The sequence below is a fragment of the Taeniopygia guttata genome, chromosome 8 (assembly GCF_048771995.1).
Source record: "Taeniopygia guttata chromosome 8, bTaeGut7.mat, whole genome shotgun sequence".
NCBI lineage: Eukaryota > Metazoa > Chordata > Aves > Passeriformes > Estrildidae > Taeniopygia > Taeniopygia guttata.
In genome coordinates, this window is record NC_133033.1 from 14378131 (window position 1) to 14395842 (window position 17712).

General features: G+C 44.3%; 1 protein-coding gene across 1 annotated transcript in view; it reads right to left on the minus strand.

Annotated features, from left to right (window-relative positions):
* Positions 1–1731, minus strand: part of DDAH1 (dimethylarginine dimethylaminohydrolase 1) — a 56803-nt gene extending 55072 nt beyond the window's left edge. Inside the window, exon 1 of the mRNA XM_002186890.7 lies at positions 1170–1731. Within this exon, the coding sequence (XP_002186926.4) occupies positions 1170–1724 (555 nt within the window). The 5' untranslated portion in view covers positions 1725–1731. The remainder of the gene's footprint in view (positions 1–1169) is intronic.
* Between the last annotated feature and the right edge of the window lie 15981 nt (positions 1732–17712).

Here is a 17712-nt window from a genome sequence, read left to right on the forward strand (position 1 = left end):
TGGCAAAGAAACAGCTGCTTCTGACAGTAGCATGTGATAAACACTTTACTCTGGTGTTGTCACCTTGAAGAGCATTCAGGGGTGTTACATGTGTATTTACAAAGAGTAAATACACATGGTCATGCACAAGAAGTGCATGTGTACAAGCTGAATGCAGTATCTCAGATGTTACACCGCTGGGGAGAATTTAAGAAAACTTTGCAATTGATAAGAGAAAGGCACTACGTATAAAACACCAAAACCAAGAGGAGCTATTGCTGAACTAGAGCTAGTGGCCTGTCCCACAGGCACAACAGCTCAGGCCTGTGGATCTCACAATGCACTGTGGTACCAAACACGGGAACTGAAAGAGACATGAGAAGGATTGTATTAAAAGATGCTTACGAAAGGCAGGCTGTCACTGCTCATTGAGAAGATAACTGGGTGGCACTTCAATGAGTGCACTGCCTGATGAAACTCATTTATGAACGGGCTGAAGACATTAAGAAAGTACTAAGAAGATCTAAAGTAAGGCTCCTGTGGGTGTGTGCATCCACCACACCTCTCTCCAATGAGGTGGCCTGTGTCCCCCGTAAATGCAGGGGGAGTTGCACAAGGAAGGCGACATCAGGTTCAAGGGCATTAAGGCTGACACCAAGTCCAGCAAAACACACACCAGCCCTATTGCACAGGCTAGCACATACAATTATCACAGGCATCAGTGATGCGCTGTCTGGAGCTGAGCTCGGGTTCAGCGCGTACTGAATATGGGGTTGGTGGACTGAGCAAGGCTGCGCCGTGGACACAAACCCGCCAGCGACCCGTCCTGCCGGACGGACCGGGCACATTGACACGGAACCCGCACGCCCCAGAATGGATGAGTCATAGTTTACACTGTCTATCCACTTGTCTCCAGGAGCAGAGCATCGCTCTCCAGTGAGCCCAGCACTGCGGGGCTCCGCCGCACAGCGAGCTCGGCTGCCGGCGGCGGTACCGGACCGGACCGGACCGGGCTGAGCCGCTGCGGGGCCGCCCCGCCCGGCCGGGCTGCAGCTCCGAGCGCGGTCCGCTCCCCGCCGCTCCCGCCGGGGGCCGGGGAGGGCCCGGGACACGCCCGACGGCGCGGCCGGCCCGAGCTCACCTGCGCAGGCATCGCCCCCCGGCCCGGCCCGGCCCGCTCCGCTCCTCACCTCCTTCCGGCGGCTGGGCGCGCCCGGGCGGGTGAGCAGCGCCGTCTCCTCGCAGACCACGGCCACATCCTCCACGAAGACACAGTCGGGGAGGCTCTCGTCGGCCGGCAGCTCCAGCACCTGCAGCCCCAGCTTGCCCCGCAGCACACCCACATACAGCTGATGCTCCCTCTCCGCGCGGGCGAAGTCCACCTCGGGGCCCGCCACGCTGCGCAGCGCCTGCCGGCACAGCGACTCGGGCAGCGCCCGCACCACGGCGTGCGTGCAGCGCCCGAAGGCGGCGAGGCCGCCGCCCAGCCCGGCCATGCTGCGCGGCGGGGACGGCGGAGAGGGACGCGAGGGACGCGCGGCGAGAGCGGCGGAGAGGGACGCGAGGGAGGCGCGGCGGGGACGGCGGAGAGGGGCGAGGGACGCGCGGCCGCCGCCGGCGCTGGCAGAGCAGAAAGCGCCGCCCGCGGCCCGGCCGCGCCCCATTGGCTCCCCACCAGGCACATTTCCATGGGGCCGCCGCCGCCGCGCTCCCATTGGCTGGCGGCGGCGGCCGGGCCGCGCCATTGGCCGCCGCCCGCGCGGCGCCGCTTACCTGTGCGGGCGGGCCCCGCTGTGGCCTGAGGGGCGGCGGGGCGGCGGGGCCCGTTCCGTTCGCTCTGTACTGAGGCACAGCTGTGCTGACGGCCCTCTGACCCCGCGTCCGGACACGCTCTTACATCCTTCCAGCCGCGGGGCGCAGGGGGGAGGCTGATCAACCTCGGGCTCGAGAGTGCCTGGGCTTGGCCACCTGCGAGCCATTTGCCGCTGCCTTCTCCTTCCCTGGTGGCACAGCTGAAGACCGGGCGGTCCATGTGAGTGACCAGAGGAAGAATATCCCATGACAAGGGCAGTTCCAAATAGAAATCCTAAGGAAATAAGCCCAGGCAGCTCTCCTGTCACGGCTTTGTACGGGGCGCTCACCGGCAGAGCGTGTCCCCCTGCCCCCTCCTTTATACTATTTTAAGGTTTCCACCTCCGCGGAGTAGGAGGGACACCGGTGTAGTGCTCCACCTCTGCCTCAGGGACTGAAACAATTCGGGTTTCACACACTTTTCCCTAGACAAACGCTTCCCTCGGTTTCATTTTCTCGAGTTTTACCCTGACTGGAGGTTATCCTGGAGGAGGGCCGGCCCTTGCCAGAGCACATCTCTTGTCTCCCAGCGCAGTGAGTCTGTGTGCCACACCTCGCACCGCAGGAGCATCCCCAGCACCGGCCTCAGCTGCCCTGCTCCTGCTCCCAAGCCACCCAGGCATCTCCAAGGTTTGCCCTCACCAGAGCAGACAGGAAAATAGAAGGAATATGAATTTTCCTTCCAGCTCTGCTTTTGCTGGCAAGGCTTTTGCAAGTGTCCCTCTGGTCATAGAGGGGATCCCACTAGCACACAGCTCTGTGTGAGCTCAGACAAACCCTGGGTCACTGAAGGTCAGAGATGGCCGCTGCTGTTGAACAGTTGTGTGACCATGACAAAGGAGAATTTGGATCACTGCTGAATACAAATGCATACCACATAGGCAATTGCTCGGGCATGATAGGCAGCTGCAAAGCTGGAAAACATTTCCCCTTGCTTGGAAATGCTGGAACATCACCACTGTCCCTAAAACCTTCATGGACATCTCTCACACTATTAGTGAAATGCTACTTAAAACTTCAGGGAGTGAAAAGCCAGGACAAGACAGCAACTGAACCATTCAGTCACCAGCACATCCTACTGTAACAAAGGGAATCTGCACCAGAAAGATGGAGAGGCAGTGAATTTCACTTTAGAAAGAAGACAAGTTTAAGGGATTTCTTCAGCTTGATAGAAAACTGTGCAACTACTGCATAGCCAAACTCCATTATTAACACTGATCTGCTGGAAAAGCTCCCCATTATGATCAATGGATCATTCTCTTAGAAGAGGTACATGATCAGGTCTTATTCACAGCCATAGAAGAGAAAAAATGTTACTTTAATCGTGCCTTAGATACACAAACAACAACTCAAAGGGGTTTTCACCCAGGTAGTTGTCAGAAGTTTTCTCTTTCTGCTCCTCTACTGCAAAAAACCATGGTGACTCAGTGAGTCAGTATTTCTACTAAATAATTAAGTGTCTGGGCTCCTCATTTAGAGAAGCTGAAGGCATTGAACAGAAAATAAGGCACTTCAACCCACTGCATGGACAAGCTACCAAGTACTTTTACATTTTCCAAACGCTGAACAGATTTGTTTGGTATCTATTCTTTACATAAGAAATACTTCTGGAAGAAGAGACAGTTTATGCCATCCAGAACTTCTTCTGGACATATCAAGAGTGCATCTGCCAGCCTGTAGAAAAAACCTTTTGGGGAGCAGCATTTTCCCTTGCCTGAGTTGAACCCATGCTATCTCAGTGTCTTACTGGGGTTAGACAAATTCTATATATAGCTGGTTCAGGGGAAACACTATTTGTTTTGTCTGATATGGGATAATAATCTGGGTGTTTCCTCAGCTGGCATTTTGCATCCTGCAGAGAAGGAGGAATTCTGATGAACTGACAGCTACACAGTTGTTGGGAGACAAAGCTGTCAGAGGGTGATTCTTTGCAAGTCAGCTTTGGCATCATTGTTGCTGTGACACAGCCCCAAGCAGCCTGGACAACATGCAGAGGCACAGGGCATTCCTCACATTTGTAGTCTTCCCACATGTTGTGTTACAATAGATTTCAGTTATTGTGTACAACCAGAATCAACTTCTGGATTTTCTTGGTTGAGCAAACTGATCACTGAGGCAAGAGCTGCAGGATTCTGACATTCACATTCTGTGCTCCTATCTCCTCACCTTCACCATGCCTTATGACCACTTTTACCCTTCTTTCTATGCTGGAGAAAAGTCACTCCTTGAATTTTAAAAGAAGAGCATAGGTTAGACACCACAGGTATGAGATGAAAAAATGAGATTAGTAGTCTGTGGAAATTTATACTGAATTACATAAGTTAACATATCTCTTACAGAAAATTATAGAAATGCACCATTTGTGTCCCTGATGGACAGACTTCCCAGAAATGTTATTCTAGCTAAGAGAAGGAGGAGACAGAACTAGGAAAAGTGTCTTGCAAATGGTTCTTGTTCTAAGTGCAACATAACATTTCTGCCATCAACAGCATTTTTAATAAAGTATGCTATTTTATAAGCTTGGCAAGAAAGCAGCAGCTCTAGTAGTAGAAGGGGAAGTGGTTCATACCATTTATACTTATGCAGCTACTGTTCAATGGGTCTCATGAATCCAAAGCCAGCTGCTGTGAAGTGCTGTAGGTGCCTACTGTGGGGTTTCTTGAGGGATAAAGCCCTTGCTGAATCACGGCTGCTAAACTGGGCTGCACTGATACAAGAGGAAAAATGCATATGCTGGGTTCTTGCCTTCCCTTCATATCTACTATCAAAACCATGTCTTGATTGCCTAAAAAAGCGAATGCTTAAAAATGCTGATGGATGCAAGTTAATATTTTTGAAAGGATCCAAGCCCTTTGCAATGTAACTTGAGTCACTTTTAAATGTTTACCCTAAGACTACACCTCCCTGTTGTAGAGAGTTGACCAGCTGGCAGCACCCTGCAGGTGTGGCAGGCTGTCCTTCCCTCACATTGCCTGAAAAGCCCTCGCAAGCTCAGCAGGAAGAGACAGTGACATTTGGCTGTAGCATTTTTTTGCTTTTCATGGTTTGCATTTCTCATTCCTTCTAGCAGCCAGCTGCCTGAAAATTAATTCACAGCCCTTCTTTTCAGTTAGGCATATTTTGCCTTGATTTATAAAAGCTTTGTACATTTTTTGTGTTGACTTGGTCAATAACTTGCAAATGCAACTATGAAGCTTTAAATTTATCTGAAACTTGTTAAAGTGGAATTAGCTTTTATAGCCTCATGAAACAGAATGTATGTGTGCATATATATAGATACATATACTCCTGTATCTGTGTGTATGCACACAAGCCAATAACTTTGTGATTTTCTTTGTGCTCCTGCAAAGGGCAAGGAGTTCTTTTGCCAGCTTCCTCGGCACTGAGGTTAGTGCTAGAGGCAAACAAGCAGATAAATACATCACAAATCAAGCTAAGAAAGTTAAAGATTTTCAGTAGGCTTTTCTACCAACTTTATTAATATGCTGTCCTACGTGTCAGAGTTAAGAGAATATACAACAATGAAGGATACAAGGAGCAGCTATAGTGTTAGTGTATCCAGCTGATAATAACTCTTGCTAGAATTCATCACAGAACAGGCTTGAAATGATCTTGTATTCATCAAAGGGGAATGTTTAGCGGCTGTTTGCCCCACCAGGGGGGCCCAATGGGTAGGTGCTTCCAATGGAGGCAGATAGTATACAGTGAGTGACACTGGTTGGAAGGCTTGAAGAGGCAATGGGTGATCAATGTGTTTCATTTGAACTGCTGCTCCTTATCACTTAACCAAGAGGTTTCCAGATACCTCAAGCTCACCAGCTGAAATAGAGTGGAGAAATGGTGCAGTTGAGGTGCAGTTCAGAAAGGGGCAAAACTACTCCCAACAATGTCACTGGCAAGTAGTGCCACCACACATGACAGAGATCAGAGGCAGCACAGAGGATGCTGCCTGCAGCAGATAAATCTGCAGGGCACTGCCTTCAGTAGATAAAACCTTGATGCACCTAATGTTTCATTCTGAGGTCTTGCTGAGCTGAAGCATCTATGGGCTTTAAGGTTTGTTTTCCAAATGCCAGTAAGAAGACCAGAGCTTATCTCTATGTATTTGGTATTAGAATCATGTATCCTTGTAGTGCAAAAGTTTTGTCATGATGTCCAATTTAAACCTTTCAAGGCATAACTTCTGCCTGATTTACCCTCGATGTCTATTGAGAAGACTTTGTCTTCATTGTGTTTTAACTGTCTTTCAAGTGCCCATAGGTTGCTTCTAGTTCCTTTTTTAGCCTTCTCATTTCTCAGCCAAAGAAGCCTAGCCCTCCAAATCTCTTTCCATGCCACATTTCAGACTCCTAATTACGATGGTAGTCTTCTGTAGAGCAATCTCCAGTTTCTCAATCTCTTTTCATGGGGCAGCTCCAGACCAGAGACAGTATTCCAGATACGGCCTCACCAGTATCAACTAGATGGGGATAACAATTTCTCTCCATTTGCTGGCCATGATCATCCTGGTGCAGCCCAATATACTATTTGCATATTTGCAGACTTTGAACCTGGAGCTCTCAGTAACCCTCAGATCCTTTTCTACAGGGCTCCTGGTTAGTCCCTATGGTGTACAGATGGTGTACAGATCTACCCATTTGCAAACCTTTGTGGTTCTCCTTGTTGACCTTCATGAAGCTGCTGTTAGCAACTCAGTATTCACAGGTCCATCTGAATTCTCTCACCAATCAGTACAACTCAAAATAAATATTTCCACCTCAAGCATATTCAAACCACAATGAGGAAAAGCTGGATTAAACTGATTTACTGCTGTTAAAATCAACAGCAACCTTCTATACATAATACTATGTATACCCGCCTATCCTTTCACTTGTTTAGGAAGAATTCTAGCTAAAATCAGCTCCTTCCTCTTAGTTCCATGGAAATACACCTGTATTCAGCTCCAGGGACCTATGTCTAGTTACACCAATAAAATATCTCAATCATATTTTCTGGTCTTGTCTTGAAACTGATGGCTACGAGCCTTTTTTCCCCCTGAAATCCTGAGAACTTGTGATGACCTGTAAATTACTGTTTGCTATGTGCTGCAGATGTTCTGCACCAATGCTTAAGCTTCTGTATGATGTGTTACTATTTAGATTTCTCTGTCCTTCTACATTTGATAGCAACTTAATATTTTGTGGAACTCCAACCGCTTTAATTTTAGGTTGACATACAAACACTGCTAACCACGTTATTGGAAAGAAATGAGTGTTGTCCTAATAAATGGCTAGGAGAAGTCAGTTCACACAGTGAATGTGTCTGCCAGTAACTTTGCTGACCATGTAAATTCAGGTCTGTTTGAAATGTACTTGGGAAATCAAATGCAGAGGACCAGTTACGCCTTTTACAATCTAACTGCAAAGACAAAATCAGCACTGAAAGCAGAGACCTCTCACTGATTTCTCTGAAAGCTGTAACAGAAAATTTCATGCATTTTGGCAGTTCTACTCCTCACTGCTATAAATACATATAGACTAGTGCCTCAAAATGCTCATATTCTTATTCCTTTGAGAATCAAGGAAAAAATGCCATATGTTAATAAGTACAGTAAGTGGGGATGGAAGACATTTTATTGTGCATCTCTATAAAATATAATTATTTAATGATTATGACTATAGTTTTAGAGTATGGATAGATAGATCTAAAGTATAATTATCTGCTCACTTCAACAGATGCATTAACAGCAGTAATGGAACTATATACTTATTCTTTTCAGTTGCAAATAATATAGACCAGATTTTAATAGCACAGGGGAAAGCATTCTTTCATTTATTTTTCACAGGAGAAAGAAATTTTAAAAGATAATTAATGGTTTCAGGTGATTCCACTTTTGAGTAGTCTTCTTTCAAGACCTGAAAGTCAAAGGCTTGGGGAAGCACCTTGTAAAAAGGAGCATCTGAAGTATCCTATGTGGGACATACCACACCATGACTCATTTCTCAAATTCTCTCCAGAAACAATGAAGATGATAAGGCAGTGTCATGTGGGAAGCATTTTTATAACCAACGGTAGAACTGCTGTGTATAAAATGCAACTATAACCCAACCCTGATAAGCAAAGGGGATATATCAATAACTGTTGTATTTTAACAGCTGTTTGAGGTACCAGATGACTTTTGCTGTGTATATTGTCACCTTCTGATTAGAAAGGGAGAGATACACACACACACAACATCATGATTCTAAAATATTCTAATATGTAAGACATAATTCAAGATCAACCAACTGAAAAGACATAATTTTCCTATTTTAAATTTGGCAAATATGAATCTAAAACACACCAATTTAATCTCTATTCTCTTGTTCACATATAAGGCTTTCTTTCCACTACAGGCTACTTTAATGGGATCAGTTACTAAAGGAAACTCTTTCCAATAGGGCCAATTGGAATTTAATTATTTTTTACCTATGCATCAAGTTAAATCTTTCCTAAAGAAAGAAAAAAAAAAAGTATCAAGAAATGGCTAGTCAATAACCATATCAATCCATGTTAGACATATCATAGATTCACAGAAAGGGACCTTAAAAATCCTCTAGTTCCAACTCCCCTGCCATGGGTAGGGACACTGCTCTAAACCCCATCCAACTTTGAACACTGACAAGGATGGCACATCTACAACTTCTCTGCACGACCTGTTCCAGGGTCTCACCATCCTTCAGTAAAGAATTTCTTCCAAACATCTAATCTAAATCTCTCTGTTTTTGGCTTAAAACTATTCCTTCTTGCCTCCTATCTTGTCTATGTACCAAGTTCCTCTCTTTTTTATAAGCCCCCTTTTAGTATTGGAAAGCCATGGTGATGTCTCCCTGGGCTTTCTCTTCTGCTGGCTGAACAACTCAGCCTGTGTTCATAGGAAAGGTGCTTTCTCCTGGTAGATCAGAAAAAGCTCTGTGCACATCTACCCTGCATGGGCACACCACTCTCCATTACATGCACAAAGATTGAGTAGCTGTATAAAAATGTTGGTGCCTAAGAATGCTATTTGCATACTGTAAACTGCAGCACGTGTGGGCTTTTTGATCACTTTGCAAAAATAATTTTACCTCCTCTCTCCTCAACATTTTTTTCAAAAATACTCCATTTATATTTTCCCTAGTAGTCATTATGTATTATGTAGTCATCACTACATAATAATACATAATAGTTTTCTCTTTGTTTCTTTCTTTCAAGATCATGACCCACATCAGCTACATCCCCCTGGAACAAGGGAACTGTCAAGGACAGGAAAAAATGTGGCATTTAGCCCATGAAATTTGGAAGCCTCCCCCAGAAATTATCATGTTGACTATGGACATCTGTGTCTTCAAAGAGAAATGCAAAATCCACTTCTTTGATCTAATCCTCTGCTCAGTAACACCACATTTATAAACAAACATGCATCATATAAAATCAACATTAACTTTCTCCTGTTGAGCAGGGAGAAAAGGCTCACTCTGTGCCCATTTTATTTTTGGGACACAACTGGCTATTACAGCAAAGAGATGCTTTATGTAAGCACCTAGATAGGTGGGGATTTTCAAAACTAACAGCACATTGAGCACTACCAGTGTGGTGAGTGAGTCAGTTTTTGCCATTAACGCCTTGTAATTCTAACCACATATTCAGCTGAAATCCCACCTGAAATCTGCCGATGAAAGCAGCTTTAGCTTGATCACAGCAGTGACAGGGAATGAAGACACACATCAGGCTGATGAGCACTAAAAAGTAAATAGTTTGTCCAGATGGAAATCAATAGCTCTCTTCGCACTCTTCATTCTTTGGCAAGATCAGGAGCTTTGGATGGCAATTAAAGCTTACCCAGCTGCCAAGTGTCCTAATTATACACACAAGAATTCCCACATTTTGCCTTCTACCTGAAATATCCCTTGTGCCATATTCATTAAGCTCATTACAGTCAGACCTGCTGTTGCTAGCACTGATGTATATATACAAAACTCCCAAATAAATCCTTGCTTGCACTCAGCCCTACCAGTGAGGAATCCTCCTGAAGCACTGCAGATGCTCTGTGGTGGCCACCAGCCTCTGTGCCCCACAGAGATTTTCACAAGGCTGTTCTGGGCAGTGTTTTCCCTCATCCACCACATTTCCAGTGTTTTTCACCTCCCATTGAATTTTTCAGCCCACTCTCCCTTGTTCAGGGCACTTCTCATTCATCATTCCCCTCCTGACTACTCATGCATTGGCCATTTGTTTCTTCTGCTCAGACTCAGCTTCCCCACATCCTTTCCAGCCATCCCCTGAGCACACAGGATCTGCATTGCTGCCCATGTGTGGGCTGTGTCCGGGGTGCAGTGCTGACAAACTGCACGAGTGGTGTGCAGGGCATGCAGCAGGACGCTCACCTGCACGGGCAGTAACCCCCAGCAGGTACGGCACCAGAGCCCGCCAGAGGCAGGGAGACCGACTGCACTGTGATGGACTTGTCTGATTCTCTTGGAAATGAAGCCAAATCCTTTATGTGTTTGATAATTACAGTGTTCATCCATCTTTTGTGAACTGAGGCAGGCCTGGGTTGTGAGGAAAGACGAAATTTTACTCCCCTCATAAGGAACAATATAGCAAAAATATCTCATAGAATTTTATTACTTTCATTTTACTGGCATGGTTTTGGAGCTGTATAAATAAAAGTAACTAATGGAGAGCTGAGTTTGAGCAATGCAAACAGCTTCCAGGAATTCCTCCTAATCGTCCTTGACCAAAATATGCATTTTTTCCAGAAGTTTTCAAAATGTCTAGTCTGAATCTAATGCTATTAGTGAAACAGTGCAAAATATGATAATGGAAAGAGCCACTAAATCTTTGGCCTCTTATTTTATCATGATGATTAACATTTTATTATGAATTATATTGGGAAAACCCATTTAGTACCTGCAGATTCAAGAGCAAGAGGTCTAAGAAGTTCCAAAAACCCAAAGATAATATAGCATTCTAGTCAGCCCAACAGCTCCAGACCACATTGCTCAAAACATTCTGTTGCATAAATCACTTTGTTTATGCATAAAATGGTTAGATTACATTAAATAAGACTAGCTGAACAGGGAAACATCAAGGTAGAAAAGAAAGGGCCAGAGGGAACCCATCAGTCCCTGTAAGCCACCCATAACCTTTTAATTTACATCTGAGGAAGAGGAAGGTTAAAGGAGTATTGTGAACATTATAAAGTATTTGCCAGTGTTACACTTTTTTTGGGCCATTTTAGTAGCATTTTGGTTCCAATTTATTCTCAGCCTCTGGTGCACTGCTCTGGAAGGTCAGAGAGGCTTTAAAGGCAGGCATGAACAATTTATACTGCCAGAGAAGCGCAGGGGCACCTTAGAGATAATGAAAACATCTCCACTATCAGAGAAAGGTAAAATATTGAACGGCCGATACTATTATTGATGCAAAAAGGAGTTAAAAATTTCACTTCATCTCAATGTGTTCTAGCTCACCAATAAATGCCATACTAATTATCTTTTAATACAAATAATTCAAATGCACATAAGCCATTGCAAATAAAGCTCGAGGAGAATCCTCCTTGAAGGAGAAAAAGACCAGCTGCCCTGCATCAGTTAAGCAGCAAAGGGGTGCCCCGCTTTTTCATAAAAGCTCCCAGTTAGTTAGAGATGTGGGATCGTCTATCACAATAGGCAATGTGCCATCTCTCACACTGCTGAAGTGCTGTGTAATTTGCAGTGCTGTGAACATGGTTTGTAGTTATATTTGCTAGGGACACGGGACATAAATTACATCATTTTTACATTTAGCTGCTACTGCAAATTCTTAACTGACATTAGCTTCTAGGGGTTTTCCAGCAGTAATGAGGTAGAAGACGGGGGAAAATACATGTTCTGAACTTCTTAGGAGACTTTATTTTTAAAAAGAGAGGTTTAGGAAAAAGAATTAATAATGTCTATATAGGAATGTTTTATTATTACTATTTTTGTTTTGTTGTCAGTTCATCTGGACAACATCCCAAATAGGACTAGTGTACCAAAAGACACAATTCTTAATTTTTTTTTTCCTAAGGTCTAAGTCTGGCAGTATCTGTCGAGATATGTCACAGCAAGACCAGTTTTCTCCTCCTATTTGCAATTATTTGTAAGCACTGCTGTCAGACAATATTTGAGTCTGGAAACCAGCTCCGTGAAAAACGATAGCTTATAACCTCTTAGGAACATTTTGGGTGCAATATTGATCATACTTGCTGACTATTGTGACAGATACTCTCCAGGACACAAAGCAAGAAGGCCCTTCCTGCAGAGACCTTCACAATGGAATTTGAGGAGAGAGACCCCAGTCACAGTGCAAGAGTACATACTCTGCGATTCCCTGGGGTTTACTGTCATTAAGGAACCGGAGGCTGAAATGTCGGCACACCAATGCCATCCCCAAACCCTGATCCCAGGGAAATGCTGAATGATTGAAGATTAGCAACTACTTAATCCATTTTGGCCTGGAAAGAATTTAAGAAGAATGAGAAGCTTGAATTAAAACTTGAGTAAGCCTGAAGCTATCTTGACATGTTTGTGAAATAAATTCCCTCCCGACACTTTTCTATTATTTCAGTTCTTGGATCATCATTCTTTGCATGCTGGGACCAACAATGCCTTTTATTGTAGCCTGCCCAATTTTCCTCTTGCACACAAAGGGAAAGCTCCCTTGGTGAATGCCAGAGGCAAATACTGCTTTCTCAAAAAGTTACATGGGAGAAATATGCTTTGGCTTTTGTTTGCATACTGTAAGATTCAGCCACACTGAGAAGAGGCTGAGTCATTCATAAATACGGCCTTTGGACTTTAAAGGTCAGCTGTGCTTTTCATAATAAAAACCTGTTAACATAGAATCATCCTGGCAAACACAAAAAGCAGTTTTAAGTGAGGTATCACAAAAGGACCCACCGGGATGAATGCCCCACCCATAAACTGCTGCTCTGCAATCTACAACAAGCAGTAACAAAACAAGAAAGTTTTCAAGTGAAGGTGCTCTTGGAAACGTCTAGGAAAACCTACCTATAGGGAAGAAGAAGTTTACAGAAATGGCTGACACAGCAAAATTTGAGAATATGTAGACATCTGTATACAGATGGCCAGCTTAGGAAAGAAGCATGCAAAGGACCAGCTCATGGATGAGAAGACTTGCAGAGAAATGACAAGGGCTGGTTGCAAAGAAGAGAATAACATTTGGGGCCTAGAAAAGAAGCACAAGCTATTTTCCAAACGTAATGAAAAACTCAAACTCTTTCAGGGGCTTAAGGGTATTTAAATGCAAATGAACTTCCTTCACTCAACCCAGAATCAAGAACCTGCTTAGAAATGTTGCATTATTTTCTGTTGAGTAATCATAACATCTGAGCATCCAGCATAATTTGGGAAAGGGCTGTGAGCATGGTAGCTGGGTGTGCATGGGATTATCTCCTGTTAAATAGCACAGATGTCTGCTCTAAATGTCATAGCACCTTCCCAGCTGGGTACTGTGTACATCTGTTTAGTGGAGACCAGCTCCCTTACACACGTGCCCGAGTCCCAGTACTCACTGGAAACCTGCTATTTTTATGGAAATGAGTCAGAAATATGTAGAAAGAGTAGCATGGAGTTACTTTTATACAAGAGCCGTAATATACTTTAAAATTTAAATGAGGTTTATGAAAGGCTGTGGGATGACAGACACCAAAGTCCTCCAAGCTCATGCAAGCAGTACTGGGAAGCAGCTGTGCCTTGTACTGCACTCTGCCTCACCTGCCTCCTAAGCCTCTTCCTTTCCATTCCTGCCAGTAGTCTCACCACCTCCCTTCCATTCAAGCTCTCTTATTCGAGTAACTTCCTTCTTACCCTTTTTGTCCTCCAAAAGGTGTCTAGGCTCTAATATTTCTCTACAACTCAACTGAGAAGTCTGAGCTGACCTGGTTGTTACTGCAGCATAGCATCCCTTCTGTCACCCTTGAATTTATGAGACAAGCTGTCATGAAGATGGAAAACAAAGGAAGAAGTGGCTGTGGATGGATGAGTGAGCCCATGTGAGAAGAGTGCCTGGAATCCTCACAGGACACACCATGGGGTAGCTGGGACCTGTATACTGAGAGACATTTATTGCCTCGGTAATGAAGAGGAAGATGAGTATCCCACCAGGCAGCAAATGGGCTGAAAATGAATAGCAACAACTGGATACAAATAAAATTTATAAAACCATGCTCTAAAGCTAAGCAGAGAGATACTGATGTCATTTAGAATCCCAGCCTAGGCAAGTGATCCAGACTAGAAACTCCCCTGAAAGCACAGGTCTCTTCCTGTATTTTAATACACAAAACCAAAATTCTGATTTAGGCAATCACGTAAGTGTATATGCTTGTATCTTCAAGCACTATTTTAATAGTGATAGGCCAAAGATATGTCATTTCCCACAGAGAAAACTGAGCTTAGGAAGAACAGATCACCTTTCTGCCTTGAGCTTACACATACTGGTGCTGACTCAAGGGAGACTTTCCTAGGAAAAACTGACAAGGAGGATCAGAACAAAATAACAGGCAGGAGAAAAACTGTGAAGAAGGGTGGATATGTTCTGGTTGCCATTAGGAGAAGCAGGATAGGGATGTGAACAGTCTTCTCAAGTGTTAATATCTCTGCAAGAATCTGACCTGAAATACAGGGCTCAGCATTGCAGTCACACATTTTCTGTGTCTGGCTCTTAGGAGCAAAGAAATCCATTTCTACAACAGAGCTTGGACTTTAGCTGGGACAGTTCTCCCATCCTTCCTGCCCAGTACCCAGGCAGTCACCTCACAGCTCACCACACACAGGTACTTGGAACTTGTTTTTAAAAGTCAGATGTCAAAAGGACACCTTTTTCCTCTCAAAATGGAAAACTTCTTGTACTAGAATCAAATAATTGAAAAGTTGCTGAAACAAGAGAGTAACAGTTAATCCTGCCCAAAGGGTTGATCTAAATTCTCCCTGGAAAGGCTACTGCATTTGGGATTATATATAGTGGTTAACCAAATATTCAAGGGACATTAGTAATTACCATAACATCCCACCACTTACTCTGTCAAATGTACAATTTATGCAACAAACCCATAACTTCAAAAGGAATTTGTTTACTTTAAAAATAGTTGGAAATACATTTCCAACCCAGAGTTTTTCCCCCAATGCCTTCCTGTCCCCACCTCAAAAATGTGTGAAAGGCTTCTAGGTGTTTTGTGCAAACACGTTTCCCGGGGAATTTTCCCTCAGTGCCATTCACTTCTAATGTGTGCTGTGCCAGGGCACACAGCTCCTTCCCTTCCCTGCTGTCCTGGCAGAGGTGTCTGCTGGCTGCTGTAGGAGATGGCTGCTCCTGCTGCTGGCCCCCAGGTCCAGAGCCCTCCTGCTGCCCCATGCATCCACTATGGAGAAAGCCAATTGGCTTTCAAGGTCAATGGAGCAGGGAAAGAGGGTCACAAAAAAGGTTGCTGAACAGAAATCAAACTTTATGCTGCCATTTCTAAAAACCTAAGATTTATGAAAAATATACATCTGGAAGGAGAAATACATCAGGGAGTTGCAGATGGGTATCAAGAGCCAACAGTTCCCACCTTTCTGCAAAACCAGCACCAGCAGTCCAAGCACCAGAGGTGTATTGGGATGCAGGAAAGGGATGCTTCTCTTAGCTGCTTTACTCTGGACTGCGAACAAGACAGCCCCTACCCACAGGGAGCAGCTCCTCTCCATGGAAAACAGCCAGCTCTTCCACCAGGAACCTGGAGCTGTCAATGGCAAACCAACCAGCCCTTATTGATTGACTCACGACCCTAAAAATAAGAGCAGCTAGTGCCAACCCCTATGCTCTTGGATCTCATAGCCCTGATGCTGAGCTGACCCACCACTCCTGGAGAACTTTGCCAGCCAGACACTGGCCCAGACTTTCTGTAACCCATAGCTCTGCCATTTCAGTGAGGTGCCACGCTGCTAACCCAAGGTTTGCTCTAACTCTGATGCACGTTCGGTAACTTGACTTCTTACCTACACTCTGAGAACAGCAGATGCTCTTAGGGACAAGGGATCAGGATTGGTCCCTAATAATGCCATGCTTTTGTAGAAGCACTTCAGTTTATGATGGCATTTATTTAAGACTGGAATATTTATAGACAAATGGAACAGAGTAGTGGAATAAAAATACACTTTATAACTTAGGTTTATGCTGTTAACTGACAGTACTGGTAACCAAGAAAGAAGTAGTACTGGGTTATATAATTTTGATCAATCGGTCCAGCTTAACATTTTAGGCTGAACTTAACTGGTCCCCTAAGCTTGTGCCCACTGCCTCCACCAGGGCCTAGGCCAAGGTTCCCAGTCTCCCCCTTCCCTCAGCACAGGCACAGAGCTGGCTGCTCCTTGCAGCATGGCACGATGGCCAGAGAGAGCCTCGGCTGCACGGGAGGCAGCTCCACACCTGGGCACAGCTTGTGTCCATCTCTTCCCCTGTCCTCTCCCTGGGCACAGCATCACCTGCAGAGCTCTCCTGACCACCCTCTGCCCTGCTTTCTGCTCAGTTCTGCCTCTGCCCTTGATGGCTCTGCAGCTGAGCCTGCGCTGGCAGAGGTTCATTGCTAAAATAACTCCATAAGGCTTAAAGAAAAGATCTTGCAAAGATATAGGAACTGAAAGCCCCACTTTGTTCATATTTGTCTTCCCTTGGCAGTATGCATGCCACAGGGCTATCATCTTGCTTCCAGGCTGAAATAGAAATGCAGTAATGCATACTTGGGAAGTTCTGTCATTGCAGTAATCATTTAATAGTGACAAATAAGACAGGGAATAAAACAAACAGATGGAAAATGGTCACCCCTATCCATGAACACCTGCTCTGGGATGCAGTCTGTAATGATCTATATACATGTTAGAGACAAAATTACTTTACCACCTGTTGGAGAGTATCTGTTCAGATCTGGGAATCAACAGTCTAAAAAGTACCTTGTAGTTTTGAAAATAAAAGATTATCTCATACACAAAAAAGTTCTTGAATTGGGAAACAAAACAAGAGTAAAAATTTTCCTTAAAGAAAAGCAGTATGAGGCCCAGCATTATTTGTCTCCCAAGACAAGTCACCATCATAAACTTCCAGGACTTTTTCAAATGTGTGTTATTGAACCTGATTTTGTTTAAAAGAGGCATTCTTCTGACTGCAAACAAGGTGGAGCCTTTCATACATTTAGTTGCCAGGTCTTAAGGCACTTAAGCAGAAGTCAAGAATTTTAAAGACTTTTAAGGCTTCTGAAGCCCATATTGAATTTGGGAAACCTACATACTCATTACTTCTGGAAGGCAAGGACAACCTGATGGTATGGATAAGCAAGATTTTAGGAGCATAATAATACTGGCAGGCATCCTAGTCTGAGTACAGTTTACATTGAAAAAACCCTTAAAAGATGACCTCATATCTGTTCCCTCAGAAAAATTAGCTTTATTAGGTTTTTCCAGAGAAGCAGAGAAATGAAGCAAAGAAAACATACTTCCATTCAAGAGCACCCTCTCAGCAAAGCTTCTAGTCTCCATCCTTCTGCTGGAATGTGTTTTCATTCCTGCATTTTGACAGTATCTCAAAATGCAGATGGATGGAGACCTCTTATGTAAAACTGGTGTGGCTTTGTGCTGTGAAGTCACTGTCTGGTAAAATTTCAGCTGTTTCTGTACATGAGGGTTTTAAGACTGGGATTTCTGGTCTTTATTTGTAAGAAGGGCAGATTTAGGTTTCCACAAACTGAGTAGAAAGAATTTTCTTTCTCCAGTCTACCCTCCCTTCTGGTGTTTATGGAAGAAGCAGAATAGGTCCTGAACACACACTGATTCATTCTCTTGTCTTTTTGAGTGCATATAAACACATTAA